The sequence below is a fragment of the Varanus komodoensis genome, unplaced genomic scaffold, assembly GCF_004798865.1.
Source record: "Varanus komodoensis strain SLA01 unplaced genomic scaffold, ASM479886v1 scaffold35, whole genome shotgun sequence".
NCBI lineage: Eukaryota > Metazoa > Chordata > Lepidosauria > Squamata > Varanidae > Varanus > Varanus komodoensis.
In genome coordinates this window covers 2,562,145-2,581,832 of record NW_025335856.1, presented here as the reverse complement: position 1 = coordinate 2,581,832, position 19,688 = coordinate 2,562,145, and the positions used below count along the sequence as shown (strand labels likewise).

The 19,688-nt window shown below is 38.5% G+C and overlaps 1 protein-coding gene across 2 annotated transcripts in view; it reads right to left on the bottom strand.

Annotated features, from left to right (window-relative positions):
- Nucleotides 1-19,688, bottom strand: part of PAX5 (paired box 5) — a 242,295-nt gene that overhangs the window by 61,326 nt on the left and 161,281 nt on the right. For both annotated transcript variants that reach the window (XM_044439545.1, XM_044439546.1), the window contains one exon: nt 29-130. In XM_044439545.1, the coding sequence (XP_044295480.1) occupies nt 29-130 (102 nt within the window). The remainder of the gene's footprint in view (nt 1-28; nt 131-19,688) is intronic.

Genomic DNA, 19,688 nt, shown 5'->3' with positions numbered 1-19,688 from the left:
ATTATTATTTTATTTTATGAAAACTCACCAGGCACCATCCCTGTCAGCGTTGGAGCAGAGTAGCTGCCCTGTCCAGCAGGGGGGACGTGTGGAGGGTATCCAGGGAGGGTTGTGCTTGCCAAATCACGACCTGAAGAATCAAACCAACAAATCACCATGTGAGCATTCACAACAACTAGACATGTTTTTACATTTCCCTTAACACTCAGAACACAGGCCATGCATTTGTCATAACTGTACTGCGAATACCAGAGTGGGATGTTTTTCCCCCAGCCTGAGCTTTGGCAGGAATAAGAAATATTTCCCTTTCTTTATAAGCTGCCACTAAGTAAGAGACAGAGAGCAATGGCAAACAGCACCACAAACAGGTTAGCAGCAAGCCAGCTTTGAACTCTACAGGTCCCATGCTTATTCTCAAATTTCTTGGCAACTCTGACTTGTCAAGCAGATTGAACCTAAAAGCAAAGTATTCCTTTAAAAAATGTTACACCAGGATTCTTTAAAAATCTTTTTAATGCATTGATGCCATAAAGAAAAACAAAGAAAGATATGCTTAAATGAAAATGGAAAGGCTGAATGCAGGATGACCTGAATACAGGATACCAATGACAGCTTTTCCAGTAATTCATTCCAGATATCATGTTGTATAAAGCTAATCTTCTTCAATCTTTTCTTTTGAGAGTCCAAGCTGGTGCTTTAAGTCTTCTAATAGGGCTACTTGTGACACTCCTTGGCAAATTCAATGCAACTTGGTCAGTCTTTTGTCTATTTAATCAGGGTGCTTCTAACAAGAATATGATGAGCTCTCTGTGAAACAGGCTCTTACTTCAGCTAATAAGAGCAGAGTGAATTTAGGGTCAAACAAGTTTGTTTGGCAGTCTTTGATATTTCAAGAAAAAAATGTTTTTAACTGCCCAGAGAACTTTTTTAATTGAGCGGTATAGAAACGTAACACATAAATAAATATGTTTTTCAAAATATTTACTACAGTGTTACTTTCCCACTACATATGATAAAGTGAGTCTGTTTCTTAACACCTTTCCCAGTATTTCAGTTTGGTTAAGTGATTAACGCATTCTCAGTGGGGTGAGCACAAGATTACCAATAGTGCAATATGTTTTCTCTGATGGGAGGAAGAATTTAAGCATCAGGAAACTAAACACTCTGGAGTGCTATCGAGTAAGGAGGTCTAGATAAATATGTACAAGAACTGTAGCAGAGAGTCTGAGGATTCACTGCGCAGGTATAGCTGTACAGAATTCTCTACATACTCATTTTCAAGACAGGATTTACAGATGAGAATAATCTGAATAGCCACCTGTTGTGAATATCCATCACCTGTTTAGGAATGGACAAACCACTTGTTTAAATTTCACAGATTCTAATAAACTCTTTTGAAAAACATGTATTGCATTGTTGAGGAAAGTGGATAAATAAGACAGGGAGATCACAAATTGCTTCTATTCAATAAGGACATCCTTTATATTGTGACTAGTCTATAAATAAATACTAGGTAAGTTATGTCCCACTGAATATGTCATGGAAAAGTGATCTTGTGCCAGGCCATCTGGGCTTTATATTGTGATACAATATGGAATATTGTTTTTGTATCCAAAAAAAGCTATACAATGGATATGATGACTACAGAAGTTACCAAACAAATAATTCTGAATTGTGAGAATCAAGGACATTACAAGGACTCCCTACTTTTTAACCATGACTTGTTCCTTCATCCTGGAAATAGATTTTGTGCTATGTTTTGCCTGCTTTAAAATAAACTGTTGTTTTAATATGGGTGTGCAAACATATCTCCCTCACAAATATTATTCACAAATTTCAGTGTTTCTGGAGTTTTCAATATTATCATGCTTATCTTTCATCTGCTAGGAAATCCAGGGCAATGCACACAACTTTCAAGAAACCAGATCCAATATAAAACCCTACAATTACAATCTGAAAGGCCAAAGAAAGCAAAAATAAATCTTTACCCTGCAAACAAAATGAAAACAAAAAAGAATGACAATCAATTGCATTATGAAAATGACATCAAAGTCAACATTTTAAATACTAACATACAATAAGGCCTGGGGAAAAATGAGCACACTAGTTTGGCAAGGAAACAGTATTAGTACCAATTGTATCTCCTTTGGGAGGTGCCACCACAGAGAAGGCCCTCTCCTTTGTAAATGTCTAGCCTATTCCTTGTCTAGCCTACTGATAGCACTTAAAGAAGGTCCTCCCCTGAAAATCTTAACACATGGCCAGGACAGTATGGGAGGAGGCAATTCTTCAGGTACTTGGGTCTCATGCTGCTAAGGGCTTGTTAGTCAACACCTCGAAATGGATTCAGTAATAAATAGGAAGCCAATGTAATTCCCCCAAAATTGTATTGAGATGAACCAGTTAGATATATGGATGATGAATTTTGCACAAGCTGAAGCTCCTGAAACTGTTTTCAAGAGTAATGCATTACAATAATCTAGCCTGGATGTTAACAGAACATGAATCACTGGAACAAAGTGAACCCAATCCAGGAAAGGCTGCAGCTGCTGAACCAGCCAAAGTTGATAAAAGGTGCTCTAAGCATCTCCAGTGGCAATACTGGATCACACCTGCTCCTTCAGGAAGAGTACAATCCCATCTGGAATAGATGTCATGCCAACCTCCAGTACCTGGAAACTACAAACCCACAGTGCTGTCATCTTCTCTGGATTCAATTTCAATTTTCAGCCCTCCCATTACAAGGTCCAGAAAATTCCAGTACCTCATCTGATTCAGATGACACAGAGAAACAAAGCTGGGTGTCTTCAGCCTATCCCCAGATGACCTCATTTAGAGTTTCATGTAGATTTTAACCAGCAAGGAGGGCAAGACGGAACCATCTGGGTTCTTGCAGATCAGATGGAATGGGGTCAAACAGAAGTCTACCAAAACTACCTTGTGAAACTGATTATTCAGGTCAGAGAGAAGTCACCATAACAAATCCAGTCTTCCAAAGCTACAGAGCTGGTCCAACAAAATATAATGATTGTTGGTAGTAAAAACTGCCGGGAGCTCAAACAGAATCATCAGGGTCACAGTTCTCCAATTTCTCTGCATCTGGGAACCAAGGGTCTTTCAAAGCCAAATCCCAGCCTCAACAAAGATTGAAATAGGTTTAGGTAATGCATTTTATCCAAAACAGCCTGGAACTGAACCCTCTCCCACTTGATTCCATTGTCTGAAAGGAGATATTTGTGACAAGGCAATATAGTTGTGACAATCTTTTGGGTCCAGTGAGGCCTTCTTAAGAAGTAGCTTCAGAACTGTCTTCTTTAATGTTAGGACTTCTGCCTGCCTCAGCAAGACATTATTAACCTCCTTGACCCATATCATTAAACCATCATCCATATAAACATTGCTTAATTTCAAGAAAGAGAGATGGCAGCATTTAAACAACAGCCTCAGATTTGGCAACTCTTTTTCCTAAACCATCACATGTGCAGATTCCCTATAGTTAGTGCGGAAGGAAAGGTGCTTTGCCCTGCTCAACAGTAATTATAGTTATTCTGACTTCATATATTCTAAGGATAAACATAACAAAAAGCTATTGCTGAGACTGAGCCTTGAAATAAATTATGTTCTGATTATCAAGCCCCTTTGATCTAAATGACACAATTAGCCAAAGCTGATACATCAATAATCAAGATTTGATGACTAATTTAGGACTTTTATATAAGTGCAAAAAAATATGATTTTGTACCAAATTTTGTTTTTGGCAGAAGGTTAGGGTTAGAGTTAGGGCTTGGGGTTTCCTTTTATGACTCTTGGCAAACCTGAAAGCCAAAACATGGAACAGCAGCTTGGTACATAATTAGAATTCTTAATGCTGTGTAGTTTCAGTGAAACGTAAGATAAAAAGATTGTGGCTGAAATAGAACTACACAGGAGATATCCACCAAATGCTGAAATACATTTAACATGTTTGGCAAAGGACAACCCAGAAACATACTCAAAGTAAGAAAAAAGAAAGGTGCAATCCTATGCAAGTTTAGACCAAAAGAATGCATACACTACCCATCTGGCTAGTGCATGCTGGGCAATGTAAGCCTTTTTTCTGCCTAAACTTGCATTGGATTATGCCCTAAGGAAATCTGCAATTTGAAATAAATAAATATTATTTAAATTATAATTAATTCAATTTATTATTTAAATAAATAATATGTTGGATCCAGACCACATTTGATTTCCATTGAAAACAATATAGAAAGGGGGGATTGTGTGTAGGGGGGTGTTATTAACATACAGATTTCACTGGGAAATGTGCCTAACAGTCTCGAGTCAATCCACTGTAACCTGTTAAAATCTAAGGAATACTGATTTTTTCAGAGCCAAATGCCTTTGGCAGAAGTTTAATGGGAATCTAGTGTATAATTTGTGCATTGTTATAAGTTATTGAAACCCTCCAAAAAAAACACAGGTTGGCCATTTGAACCACAGCTTCTAGATATATGACGCCATATTAGTTACTGTAAAGACCAATTTGTATATGTAGGAAAAGCATTAGGTATGGACCTTCTGGAATTTTACTGCTTCCGCAAGCAGGAGAGGCACTGCATGTTTGCATGCACTGATGCATTAAAACTCTCTGACCAAAGAAGGCTAGAGTTTGCATGATCACCATGGATTACGCTGTTCTTTGAGAACAAGGACAGCAAGATGAGCGCAAGTCTAAAATCTTCCTTGGCACTTTTTTAAAAAATCTGAAATGAGTTTGGGGGAAGGTTGGGCATTCAAATATGATACCCCCTCCCCTGCTTTCTGAAGTGAAGCAGTCCCAACTTTTCATCTAGTCCCCACTGGGTGACTGGGCCAGACCCTGCCTCTCAGCCTAAGCTACTTCACAGGGTTGTTTCAAGAGTAACATTGAGAGGAGGAGGAAGATTATGTATGCAGCCCTGAGTTCCTTGAAAGGAAACAAGGTGGAATATAAAAAGAATAGATAAATGAATAAATATTTAGATTGGTTCTTCATCCACAGAAAATACAGCTTTGGACAAATGCTTGGCTTTAAAAAATGCTTAGAAAATCATTGCTGTTTATAAAGAGTTTTATTAGGGGGGAAAGGTCAACTACTAAAGGGTTTTTCTTCAAGCTATCAGAGCAAGGTATAGCAAGAACCTGATTATAATGAAATTTTTAAAAGCTGCAATGCAAAGACGTTTTATATAGAGTAGACTTCTAATGAAGCGATGAACTGATATTTGCTTTGCAATGTTTATGCTACTACACTCACTAGCACTTGGGTTTCCAGTGTATTACAACAATAATGACAATAAATTATTCCACACAGGCATACCTATAGTTTCAGAGGCAATCAGCAAAGGTAGGCTTTAAATCAGCCAACCAATCAGCAATGACCTTCCTTCCTGGCATGTGCTGTTCGTAACTACCTGCCATGTTGCTGATGATGGCTTGACTGAATGTCTGTTTTGAAGGTCTACGTAGGTGAGAATGATCCTACACATTTTCTCCCTTCCCTTCTAAATCTAAACATTTCAAAGGTATTAAAAATTAGCAACTGAGTGACCATAAGACATTTTATTGTTTCTTTTTAAATACTGGTTGTCCAAAAACTACAGAAAAATGCTTATTTTGAAAACAAGCAAAAGACTGAAAGTAAGAGCCAGGTTGGTGGCATACACATTTCAGCAACTCTGGTGACTTTTCAATATTTTCCGGACACAATTCAAGGTTTGAAAAAGCTTCATCAACCCACATATAGGCAAGATGCAAAGGAGGACAGGGCTCTTGCACCTTTAACATCTATGCAGAAGATGGAATTCCAGTAGGTGTAGCTTCTCATGCAGGCCTGCCTTCAAGACAAATTCCCTCTTGCTCACAACTACTAAAAGCACACAAGCCCTGTCCTCTTCAGCATCTGGCCGTCGAGGACCACCTCTGTCTTAATTTCCCTTCCAATGTCTACAATTTCCCAAAATGAGCTTTCCTCATAAGGACACATTTGGAGTACATAAAGAGACATTAGCTAAGCTATAATTGGAATAGATGTCCTCTGGAAGTGCTATGTGGCTTTCTTGTAGCATGGCAAGGTGTGGGCTAATTTCAAGTCTGACAAATATAGGCATAGACACAGATAAGTAGAATATATAGCACATTTTGCAGAGTACCCCCAACCTCTAAGAGAAGTAAGCACCAGACAGTCTGTAAGTGGAGCCTTGCAGTGAAATTGTTAGCAGGGCTGCAGTTTCGGGACTGGGGACAGGCAGCATAAAACCAAACCAAACCTGCCCGTATTTTTTATCTCTACCTAAGCTTTACTGGCACTTTCAAGCATAACCAGTAATTATGGTTCTTTCATCAACTTGCCAGACCTCCAGTAAAAATACCTGGTGACAGCCCCCTTCCCCGCCCCATGAAGTCCACAATTATATACTTAATAAAAAGTACAGGTAGGGCTGTTCTTGCACATCTCCAATTTGACATCAAAGAGATGTCAAACTGAGACCCAGAGATATAGAAGGAGGTTGGTATGTGAAAATAATCATGACTGCTACAGTCATGTATATATTTGAACTTCACCTAGCTCACATTATGGGGAGCACTGAGTGCCCACAAATACCCACTCCAGAGAATCTTCATATGAGGTTGGGGGTGGGGGGGGCTGATTGTATCCATTCTACAAACATTTTTTTCTGTCTTCCCATCTTCCAGTTGTGGACTAAGAGCAGGTGAAGACTGTGCTTCTGATAGGGTCATTTAAATGCCAAACCTCTTAAACTAAAGACACATAAAACCACTTCATCCATAGTGGAAGCCTACCACAGACTAACAGTGGTCCCTACATTAAAAGTTTTAAATGCTTGCTGTAGTAGCATTAGACAGCTCTCAGACAACTATGCCATTCGGGCAAGTAATGCTTAAAATATTTCACTAATGTAACTGATGGTCAGTCATCAGTGAATGGACAACATGGTTAGAAAACTGGACGATAAACAATTGAGACATATTGAAATATATTTAGACGGTGGAGCACCATTCAGCCTAACTTTATAAATGCCCAATCTTATTTATTTCAATGGAAGAGATTGAGGCTGAAATACTGCTACATCCCAATGGACTCGATAGGATTTACTTCTGAGTAATGTGCCAAGGCTTGCACTTTAAACACATTTAGTGTTTCTATTGAAACCAATCAGATTTAAGGCAATTAATTTGGACTGGATTGCAGCCATTGCTTTATAAGCCTTATGCGCAAGGTTTAGAGTGGGCAAAATATTTGAAGCCTCATGAAATTTATGTGTAATATATGCCAAAATAATCTGTATGTATGATTTAAGTACCCCAAAGTTTCATACAGAAGGGTAATTAAGCTCTTGGTCAAAGAAGAAAACCATTAATGATCCATTAATAAAGCCAAATGTATGGGTATTTGTTTTTCACAAACTTTTCTCTCATTGATGGGTACTATCTGCTCATATTGAAAAAGCAATCACATAAAAATCTGTGAAAAAGTAACAACTCTCAACTAATGGCAGATTATAAGAAGAGTCACCTCCTCCCATATATCTGCTGAAACCATAAAATTATCTTCAAGTCCTTCTCTGAGAATGCCCACAGAAGAAAGTGAGCTGGGTGGCTACTAAGATGAGGGTCTTTTCTGTTGTGGCATTCCAATTATGGAACACACTTCCCTGAAAGGCATCTGTGCTGTGCTCGTTTTGGTACCAGAAGACTGCCTTTTCCCAGGAATGTTAGCCTTTCAGTGTTTCTATTCTCTTAGATCTGGTATTGTATTTTAATTCTTGCAATGCTGCTAGATTTTATTTAAGTGTTTGTTTTGACTTTATATTGTAGTTCAATTTTTAAAACTTTTGAATGATACTTTACCATGTTTAAATTGTATGGTTTTAATTCTTGCGAATTGCCCTGAGAGCTTTAAGCTATAGGGCAGATGGTATAGAAATGCAATAAATAGATAAATGGTAAATCATGAATGGGCAAATCCACCTTGTAATTGAACCCTGATATGCCAGCTGTCCTGCTAATGTATTTTATTACATGCTTTCTAGGTACGAACTGTGTAGTTCTTGTGGGTTGTTGTTCCAATAGGGCAAGCCTTCTAACTGCTTTCAGAAATCACAGTTATTCTTGGGTGACTGTCAAATTCATTACTTTGATTCAATGTACAGAAGCAAAAGTGGTGGTTTTGGTAGGTGTTGCTTGTTCAAGAGTTGCACTAGTTGCTCAACTAAGGCCGTGATGTCCTAGCGGAACATACAACCACTGATGGAACAATGCTTACTTGTTGCATTATTATACTCTGAACAATCCTCAGCACCCTGTCAGTGGTAAATAAATGCCATATAGTAGCAGCCTCAGTCACAGCAGTGAATTAGTTACATGCTGGTCCTTATTCTGCAACCATTGACAACAAAGGAGCCAATCAAAAGTCAAATGCACTGAGCATGGCTTGGTTCTGAGATGTACCACTAAATTGGGTGGGAGGGATAAAAAAAATCAATTGCTGAATTATTACCTAGTAGCAACCACTAAATGGTTAAAAACGGGGAGCTGGAGCAAAGTTAGCTAGCAATGTTCGCCCTTATTTCTTCATTAGAATCAATATCATATAAGTGAGGGAGTCAGTACAGCAAAGGAATGAGGGGAAATTCATTGACTCCATCTCCACAAGGATCTAGGAACTCTATAACAAAGGAATGTAAAACAGATCACAGCAGTCTGTGGAGTTTGTAATATCATAGTTTAAAAACGCCAACCGACAGTTCTTAGAGCTGCCCAATCTCACCGGGGAGGAAAATATGACCTTATGTCAACTCAGACAGGGCTGACTGTATGTCATTGTCAGAGACAGAGGGAACGCATACAGCTCACTCTTGTCTATTGGTAACAAGAATATTGTCTACTGTTAGCACCGAGTCCTCCAGATAATTGATTAGCTGACAAATGGCACAGTTTACATTTTGCTGATAATCAACTGTTTTCAACCTTCTGCAGAAAGACAAAGATGTTTCTATCGTTCCATTACTGTCTTTAATATCAAAGTGAATAAAGTATTTTTGTTTTGTTTTCTAGGTACTTTATTTCTGCTTTTTAAAAATTACAGGGCACAATCAACTAATAACTCCTTCACACTTAAACATTTGAATGATAGGAGCTGTTTAGATGAGTCCCACTATGGCTACAGGCTGCTGTATTCTTGCCACCTCCTTTAAGCTACTCCCATTTGTTCCACTGGTCCTTGGACAAATTTTGATACCCATTTGGAATTACAGAATCACAGAGCTGGAAGGAGCCATAAAGGCCTCCAAGACCAGGGGGATTAATTTAAATCAAGGCAATTTAAGTTATCATTTAAATTGGCTAGAAAAAAGATCCATGTAAATCATTGATTTAAATCAAGTTTCCCACAGAAAGTTTTCATATAGTTCCTGAACAATATTACAGATTTGATCAGCAAGCTATTTACATAACAGCACTATATGCATTGTTTCATTCTTCCACGCTGTTGTTACACTTCTTGCCTCACTAGTGTGCCATCCTTTTTACCTGCAGAGGGAATGTCCCATCAGATTCTTTCTTTTGACCAGCAGCTAGGACAGTTTGACATAAACAGCACAAATATCAACATTAAGCTCCACTGAGTTCAATAAGGCTTATTCCTATGTAAGTGGGTATTGGACTGAAGCAGTAGTATGATAATAAACTGAGTACTTTAGTGGCTAAAGAATCCAGCTGTTAACCCAATGACAAACCAGCAGTTCGTGTTCAGATACTGCATTCAACAGAAGCTAACTGTGGGTTACTAACCTGACTGTCATTTGCTGAGTAAAAGTGGAAAATGCAGGTAGGCCACAGGCAGTGTGCCCACTCATGCTAACCAATTGTTACATGTGAACCAGCTCTGTAAGTGTAGGGTTAGTAGGTTTATGAAGAAATTAAATTTCATCTGCGCTATATTTAATGAGAAATTTGGTATTCTATTTATTTTTATTTTTTAAGCATTGAAACTTGTGAGTCTTTTCATCATATATATATTTAATTCATTGATTTTGATTCTTTCCGCCTTGAGCCCAACCCTGTGCTCGCTCAGTGCAGGAATATAGTTTAAAACATGCCTGACAAATGGCTGTCCACCCTTTGCTTGAATACGTACAGCTACAGACAACCTATCCCTCCCTAGGCAGTTGGTTCCATTGTTTGACTGCCTTGTCTCAATTAAACCTGCTACTTAGGTACAATATGTTTATACCCAAAACAATCCACTGTCTGTCCCTATTGTTTGGGGTGATTAGTAACATGCACTGTCTTGCTGCAGATATATAGCGAATTGTCTTACAATGTCAACAATAATTATACCAACAAGCAATTCTTTAACCCATTTTGAACAGAAATGCCATTCATCCAGAAGCAACTAATACTTGGTTGAACTATGCTCAACAGTAGAAAATCACACAAAAAAACCCAAAAATATTATTATTAGCTTTCAATTACACCCTCTCTCAAAAGCATTCTTGAACAACAAAAATATATTCTCATGTCATTCAAACTGATATAATGAATATTTTAGAAAACTACCAATTATCACAAATAAAACATTTATGTTTCTGCAAAATCTACATACAACTAAACCAACAAGCTGTGGAATACAGAATCAACACATATAGGGCATTTGATTTCTAGTTTTATTCTTGGATATGATGTTATAACTATCTATAATGTATTTCTGAATGACTCTTAAGGAACAGCATACAAACAACATAATCCTAAGCATATTCATTCAGAAGTAAGCCCCATCAATTTAATGGGACTTTCTCTTTGATAAGTTTAAATGTTACCAATAAGTATTTGGGGTAAATGTATTAATCTTTTAATGGTCATGTTCAGTAAACAGAGAAAGAGTATTGAACAGTTTGGCATTATAATAGTTATGAAATAAGAATACTGGTTAGACAGTGAGAAAACACTAGGAACTATCACAGTTGAATGAAAAAAAAAATACAGAGCGTGGAGTATTCTACGTTTCCTGAAAATGTAAAGACTTCTCACATCTGCTCAGAACTCACAGACATTTACTAAAATCTCAGGATTTCCCTTTTTGATCACAGCTGTTCAGAACAAATGTGTGTGGGAACAAGTCTGAAAATCATATGTGCCTTAGGGCAATCCTTACATGTCTTAAACCACAAACCTTAAAGCTGACTGCCACATGCAGGGACTGGTAGACCATTTTTCTGTGTAAACATGCATAAGGTTCTGCTCTTAAAGTCTCAGACACCAGAAGACAAATAAAGAACACACCTAAAGGTTACAGTTCAATTCTAACCCCGGGAACTTAATTAGCAATAGCTAGAACAATTTTAAGAATTTGAAGTTATTAGTACAAAATGTTTTATCAATCAAGATACTGATTTTGAGACTACTCCTTGGTTCACTGATGGAAAGTTCAAGAAGCTGCTGGTGAAACACACACACAAACTAGCTTCTTTAGTATATACATCTTCTTATGCTTAAACTTTAATGCATATCACTTATTGCCAGGGTTAGTCCAAAATTAGAAGTTCAACAAATGTCAGCAGAAAAGATATTAAATGTTTCCTCTGCTAACATACCCTGTATTGCATTCGGTACATTAGGGATCAACCACTGGAAGTCTTTGGGCTAAATACGGCCCCCTAGAAGATATGGACTTGCCTTCCAATTACCAGAATAGGATTGGAAGAGTTATGCAGAAGCCATTGTCTGTAGTAACAGGGCATGCTAGCAGTCCAGAGGTGGAGTTTGAGATACTTACTTACCACTTCTTACATACCTCTCAGTGGCCCTCCAGGAAAATGCAAAATCTCAACATTTGTACAGGCTTGATGAAATAATTGCTTAATATTTATGTTGTTATTTACATTACTTGTACACCATCTTTCTAAAGCAAACAAAGTAGCTTTCAAAATGTCCAGAACATAAAGCTCATAATCAGACAAAAGCTATTACAATAACGAAACAGCACTGAAAACTGTGACAATGGTTTAAGAAGCCAGGATAAAAAGATGCATCTTGATCTTATTCCTGAATAGAAAGAGAAAGGGGCCCAGTCACTACTGCAAAAGGGAACATGATTCAAAATTAGGGAGAGACTCAAGAAAAAGTCCTTTCCCACATTTTATTTATTATTTCCTATCCCACTTTTTTCTTGTTTAAATAACTCAAAGCAGCTTACTTCATTCTCCTCCTGCTGCTCTCAATCTTAACCCCACAGCAACAACAACCCTGTGAGGTAGGTTGGGCTAAGAGGCTGTGACTGGCTCAAGATTACCCAGCTGCCTCTATGGCTGAATGGGGGCTAGAACCCAGATCACTTGAGTCCCACTCCCATGCTCTTAACCACTACATCACACTGGTTTTCTAGTGTGCCTCTATAAGACAAGGTTATTCAAAAGGATCTCTCCTACTGTTCTTAATAATTGAGCAGGTTCCTGTGACAATAGGTGGTCCCTCAGATAGCCAGGTGTCAGAGTATCAGATGTTTAAAGGTAAATACTAACCGCTTGAACTGAGCCTGAAAAACAACCAGCAACCGGCACAGTTCATTCAGCATTGGGATGATATGGTCACAATAACATGCACCAATAAACAACGTGCTGCATCTTGCACCAACAGAATCTTCCAAACAGGATTCAAGGATAGCCCCATGAGGAGCACATTGCAATACCCTAACTTTGGTCTAACCAAAACAATGATTGCTGTTGCCAAGTGAATATGAAACATGCACATTAAGCATTAAACTGTTGACCACATTCATAGCTGCTCTTCTCCCACTGTCCTAGGTCCATACACAGCAACTGCTTCTGCATTCCTGTTACGTGAGCGCCAAAGCAAAACAAACAGCCGTTTGCCCAGAGAAAAACTCCAAGCATGTGCAGTTTTGCTCTGTAAACTCAAATCACAGCACACACAACTGCAGAAATAAAATAGAGTTCTCCCGATTCTAAACAAATAAGAACTATTTCATTATAAAGGAAAACCTGGTGGGCTTTGCCACTTCCCCGCCACTTGCCACTCTTTACGTGGCCATCCCCCCACCCCTGCTTCTGATTTGTGAGACCCTGGCCTTTGGACCCATGATCCAGTCTTAGCTGCATTGCTGTCTATGGCATCTTAGGGTCAAGTCAAGACTTTTTTATTTAGTATCTGTTTCAGATTGGACTATTGGTTGCTTGCTGGTTTGTTTTATTGGTTATATTGTGTCTATTTCCCTCCTGTTTCCAATTTATATGGTTGCATTTATATTGTATTTTAATTTTACTATGTTTTATGGTTTGTTTGTTATTGTTACTTATTTTTATCTCATTTTATATATATTTATATTGCACTGTGAGCACCCAGGGAGCCTTTGGCTATGGAGTGGCATACAAATGTGATAAATAATCACAGGCATAGTGAAGTTCTTCATTCTAGACAAGGTAAGCAAGGTGTTGTCACAACAAATCTTCTCTTCAAAGAGTCATAAATATGCAAAAATAAATATTTTAGCAACGACTACAATAATGTGGAAATCATGTGCATTGCACTGAATATAGGGAGGGGATGCTGTAACTCCTTCCCATAGTTAGCAAAAATTAGAAACTTGGTAATATTTTTAAGTATTAACACTACATCTACATTTTGAGGATCTATAGTATCGTTGATCATACAGATCACAGAAACAAGAAAGTAAGCCTCAAAGATTGTACAAAGGTTTGTGCTATGCTTGTCATGTGATGTGAATCTTTCAACTCTGCACATATCCAAAGAGCAATCTGTTAAACTAAATTCAGAGTAGTTATTTTCTGATAACTGGACTGCTTTAACATTAGTTATTCACCATCCCACAAATAATGGCATTCTGAATTGTAAGGTCTAAAAAAGTAATTCTGACACTGGAAAAGAGTGACCATAGTGCCAAAAGCAGTTTAAAGGTACAGTGGTATGACTGTATAGCTGGCTGGAACATGTTGCTAGTTGTAGGACTTTTAAGCAAAGGGCCATGCCCTTGTTAAAGTAAGCCAGGAAACAGAAAATAGTTCTGAAGAGAGTTAGAAAAGAAAGGTGTGTTGCCTATTCCATATTAATCTACAATTGTTGTTTTTTAAATATCAACACAAAGATGCATTTAAGTAAGAATTTCTTCATTTTCTTTCACAACATTCACAGAATTGTGAAATCCAGTGGATTTGTTCATCCTCACATTAGTCTAGTTTATATTAGATTTTGCTAAGAGTACATTCATCAGGCATCCATACCTGTGGGGCGTGTTTATTTTGTCTCACAATTATTTTTGATCACATATATTTGAAGCAATACAAAGCACATAAACTTTTTGTGAGAGGAGAAAACAGTGCAAGAAAGGTGCACTTTGCAGGCAATGTATTTATCTTCAGAGCATTTTTTCAAGGATTTGGGGAGACAGAAATTTGTATAGATCAACTTCCCATGTATTTTTCTTACCTTTCCAGTCCCATAGAATTTACCCATTCCTCATCCTCACCTGAGTTGGTATGAAATAGAAAGACTATAGTCCTAAACTTAACATACTGGATGCATGCACGCATCACAACAAGCAACCCTGTGTGGTTACCAAAGATCACAGTTTTTTACCACAGTTTATCTGACAAATAATCAGGTGGTTTCTACTTTACTATGGTTTCCATCCTCTCCATCCAGTCTTTCTACTGTTGGCATGTATCCCATCAACCACTGTGGCTGACATTCAATCCCAAGGTGCATCACTCCCTGCCTATACCTCCTGCCTCTTCTTCATTGGTCCACACACAGAGCCTGGATGGTTGGAATGGCTCCCTGCAGATGCCACTCTTTCCAGAGAACTCTGTGGTTACTGGATAGCAGGACCATGGAAGCTACAATCCTTAATTTAGACAAAATGAAAAGACATGGTTGTACAGAAATACCATTGAGCAAACTGTTGTTTCTTATTGCAGCTTCTAAAGACAAAACTTACCATGGTGAAATACCACTACTGGTTTCATTGGTACCAGCAATGGTACCCCCCGCCCCCGACTTGTTGTTTTGTCTGAACCCAGCCATGGGTGCGTTGGCTGCAATAAGTATTAGTTCCAGGGAAATATGCTGATTATTATTAATTTTATTAATTTGATTTGTAGCCCACCTTTCTACCAAGACAATAGCACTCAAGGCGGTTAATAATCAAAAATAAATTTGAATAAAACAATAATACAACAAATGCACTAAAACACAATTAAAAACACAACAGACAAAAAAAAAAACCCTTGCCTTTCTGCCAGAACAGACATTCAACATAGCTAATAATAACAGATTAAGTCATTGTCTTAACTGAAATGTAACATGAAAACAAATCAAAAATGTAACCATAACAAAAATAAAGAACACCCAACTAAATAAAACTCTTCCAACAACAGCAACTTACATGACAAAGGCATGCCTCAATTAAACTATCTTTGCCTGCCAGGGACCAACCTACCCTCCTTCAGCAGGGAGTTTCAGAGCCTGGGAGTGGCCACGAAAGGACCTCCCCACAAATTGTGCCTCCAAAGGCATCACATCCGAGACAGAGGCCTCTTCTCAAGGACTTAAAACCTAGGCTGGCTTTCCAAAGAGACAGCAGTCTTTCAGGTAGCCTAGCCGTAAACTGTATAGGGTTTTGCCATAATCAGCAGTTTCAACTGTACTCAGAAAGAACCAGTAGCTACCTGAAGCTGTTGTGATAAACAAAGAAATCACATGATGCTCCGGCTCCAGCATTCTGGACCTGCCGAAGTTCTAATAAATGCTTTGGAACACATAGGATTGTACTGTATGAATGCAAACAGCTGCATAACAGGTTTAGCTCATTCTTCAATGAGCAAGTGAACTATGTAATATAATTGTTATTTGTTATGCATTAGCCAATGCTTGTTAGCTAATACACAGGACAAGGAGCTGTCATGCTTGTGATATCCCCTGATCATCCAGGAGTTGGAAACTGGGTAAAGTGAAATTTTCCGTCTATGGATTATGGACCCATTTCTTACAGTTACCATAAAACCTGCTCTGGTACATTTACTTTATTTTAATTTGAAATGCTTAACTCTGGTTGGATCATCCCTTTTGTCTCATTGCTGAAATAGCTGTTCATTGAAGATACATTCCCTAATGTATCACTAGAAGAACACAAATTCAGGAATTTCGTTCTAACATGTGTCTGCAACACTCTGGATATAATGATTTAAATCCAAAACCCCCAGAAGTGCAACAAACTAACTAACTAACCAATAAAGACAAATATCATATTTGCAAAACATTAAGCCTCTGAAAGAAAATCAAACTTCAACTATTTGTATAAAAAACTCCATTCTTCCTGAAAATTCTGCAAACTTCTAAAGTTTCAATTTGCTGCTTGCAGCCTGTGATAAACAGCAGGAAACTCTGTGCTCTATTTACACTATGTTTTATATATTTCCTCTCAAATCATCCCAAATGTGTACTGGCAAGAACAACTTACTATGCTAGATGAACCAACAATCGACTTGGTTCTCCCTGTGTTTTTCCATCCTGCATATACAGGTTGAATGCGATTTAGGCTGCATTCCTAGGCAGACATATCTGGCAATAAATGCAACTGATCTCAGCAGTGCTTACTTCCGAGAAGACACACATAGCTTAACAGTCTAATGTTGTGCAAGTTTTACAAGAATACCAAAGGGGAAAAAACAGTTTTTTAAAAAATATACCAGCATGCATGAGGGCATAAAAGTTAGAAAAACATGAGTTCTTCTGTGCTTTCCTCATATACAACTTTCTTCACACTAAAAAGTGCTTTTCTGGGTGTATCTTTGTATACTAATGGGTGAAAATGTGAATCCAATTAACTTCAAATTTAGCTCATAATGAACTTATCTCATTTTGCTACCAGCTCAGCTCTCATCCGTGGCAGTAATTAACCACTGGGGGTTGTCACTCCCAGACACATGACACAGAAAGAGTCCCCCACGCTCAAGCGCTTCAAACCCTTGCAGAATTCATTACCCTGACAGTGTGAAAACCCTTCACTTTTAATACCACAGGGCACCAACATTTTTTTCACTTTATCTACCTGATTGCCAGCAACAGTATGAAAGAAAGGAACCCACAAGAGATGTAATTAATTACTGCAAAAGATACATTAGAAAATGAGGAGGATGCAGGTGGTAGTTTAGGAGGGCTGCAAAGCCATTTACTTACCTAGGCTTCCATTGCTTATTCTGCTCTTCCAAATGCAAGGACTTTTGGCTCTATACTAGGCACATTATACCCAAAGAAATCCCCCTCCAGCAGAGGCAGTTAAATTGTTAACACAAGAATTCATTCCCTTCTGCGCAGAGACTGGTGAAATTAAGAAAGGGGAGTCATGGTGAGGAAGCCACAACAGAGTATGGGGTTAATACACTAACCTCTCCTCCCTAGAGACCAGAGTTCAAATTTAGAATAGGTCACACGTAAAAATGATTTTGATTGTCACAGATTAATCCCTGGTGGGTGTTTGTGCAATTCACAACCATCACAAGGTTGTCAGCTGCTGAAAGAACCCAGTTTGATGAACCTTCATGTTCCTACTCTGTATTCAGAGCCAATAAGCTATTTACTGCTATGCAGCAGAAACATGAAGTACACTGTTCAAGAAGCCTCAATCAGAGACCATCGCAATCTATTTTGCATCTTGGCGTTCCCACTGCCCAAAAATAGATGCAGGGCTCAAGATGGGATCAAGCTTAAAATGCACAAGCATGCCCTGTATATGCATACCAGAGATGCCACGTGATGTTTTACCTACTTCCTGGTCTCCTTGGGGTCAAGCTGGGTTCAGACTTTAACCTTAGAATTGTGTTCGGAATGTGTGTACTAAAATTCATTCCTATTATCTCAGGATTTTTGTATCTCAGCAAACAAACTTCTGGATTACACGATAAAGTGGCAAGTTAAAAGAAAGGCTTAACTGGAATAGTTAAATCTGCTCTTGCCTGTTAAAGACAAGAAGCTTTTCTTTCTCTGAGGCAAAAAACGAAACAAAACCCTGCACTGTTTGGTGCTCATCAGCCCACAGACATCCCTGTCAGCCATTTACAGAAAAGGGGGATATTTATTAGTTGAAGCCCTTCATGCAGGTGGTTGGTTGGTGGAAGAGGTACTACATGAATGCATCCAATCCCATAATTATATGCTTGTACAGAGACGCCTCAGGTTCATATTCAGTTATGGATCAATAAATGCCATAGCATTAATCTCATCGTTACAGAGTAAATTGAAAAGAATGGAGGTTTGGTATGAAAGAGTTACATGCATGCAGATATCATACAATACAGCACAGGCTCCAGCCAGCTGCTTCGCCTATTCCACATCATATGTCACACAAAACAGGAGCCTAGGCAAGTAGGATGCTACCTATACAATAACAGATAAACTTACTTGGAAGTAAGCCCCACTGTTTCCAATGGAACATTGGAATACATCTTGGTATACATCTAAGGTTGCAGTCCTATACCAAAGTACACAAATTAATGGCGCCTGCTTCTATAGGTATGTATAGAATTGTGCTGAAGGGGGTGTGAAGTGTGAAATGGAAATCTCTTCTGGTCATGCTCTCACTAAGTGGCTTTAGCAAGCCACTGTTTCTCTGCTTCCCCCACCTTCCCTGCAAAATGGGACTATAGAAATATTTCTCTGAAGGAATGCAAAGCAGTAGTAACAGCAGCATCAGCAAAGCAGTAGTAACAGCAGCATCAGCAATGGCTATTGTAAGGCGATACTGGCTATTGTATGGTGATAATATGGCTATTGTATGGAGTTAATACCTGAGCACACTTAGAAAGTGCTACATAATGCAAAGTATTCACAAGTGAGATCTAGAACAAACTCTTGCTGTGGGAAATGCTCTTGTTCAGGATTCCAAACAACTCACCATGCCCGCTTCTAGGATACCCTGTTTCATTCCTCTCCCCCTCTTTCCATTTCTCCCAGCCCCCCCAAATAGTCTGTTTTCTGCAGAGACTGAGCCTGCTCACTTCCCATGGGACTGGCTTTGGTGTGGAGGATTTTTAAGGGGGGGGGGGTTCCCTCTGGGGGTGGTTACTTTGGCAAATCTTGGTGTTTATGAAGCTTTCTAAGATTACCCATGTAGCTTTGGAAAATTCGCAAGTGCATTTGGTATCATTTTTTGTATCTTTTCTAATTTTTTCTAATATTAATAGGGTGTACTGTATGATCTTATTTATAAATTTATTATTAAAATTGAATACTGCACTAATGCCCCCCCATTCTCTTTTTTTTTCTATAGAAAAGACTTTACATTGTTCTATCACTTGTGCTTCTCTTTCTATTACAGTTTCTTAATTTTTAAATATATGTTTAGGATCTTGTTATGGTTAGCCAGGAGTGGTCACTCAAAGAAGAATATACTGATTCCATCATACCCAAGTCCAAGAGACAAAATTCTCCCTTTTGCAGTGAGCTTCAAGTCTGCTAAAAGTGAAAGGCCAGATCAGCTGATGTTGGCATTCCAGTGCAGATGACCCGGCTGACATAATCCGTTGTCTTAACACTGCTGTTTAGCTAACCCATTGAATACTAGGCTGTTCATGTGCCTGAACAACAGAAAACTTCTAGAGCCCATCTCAGAGCTG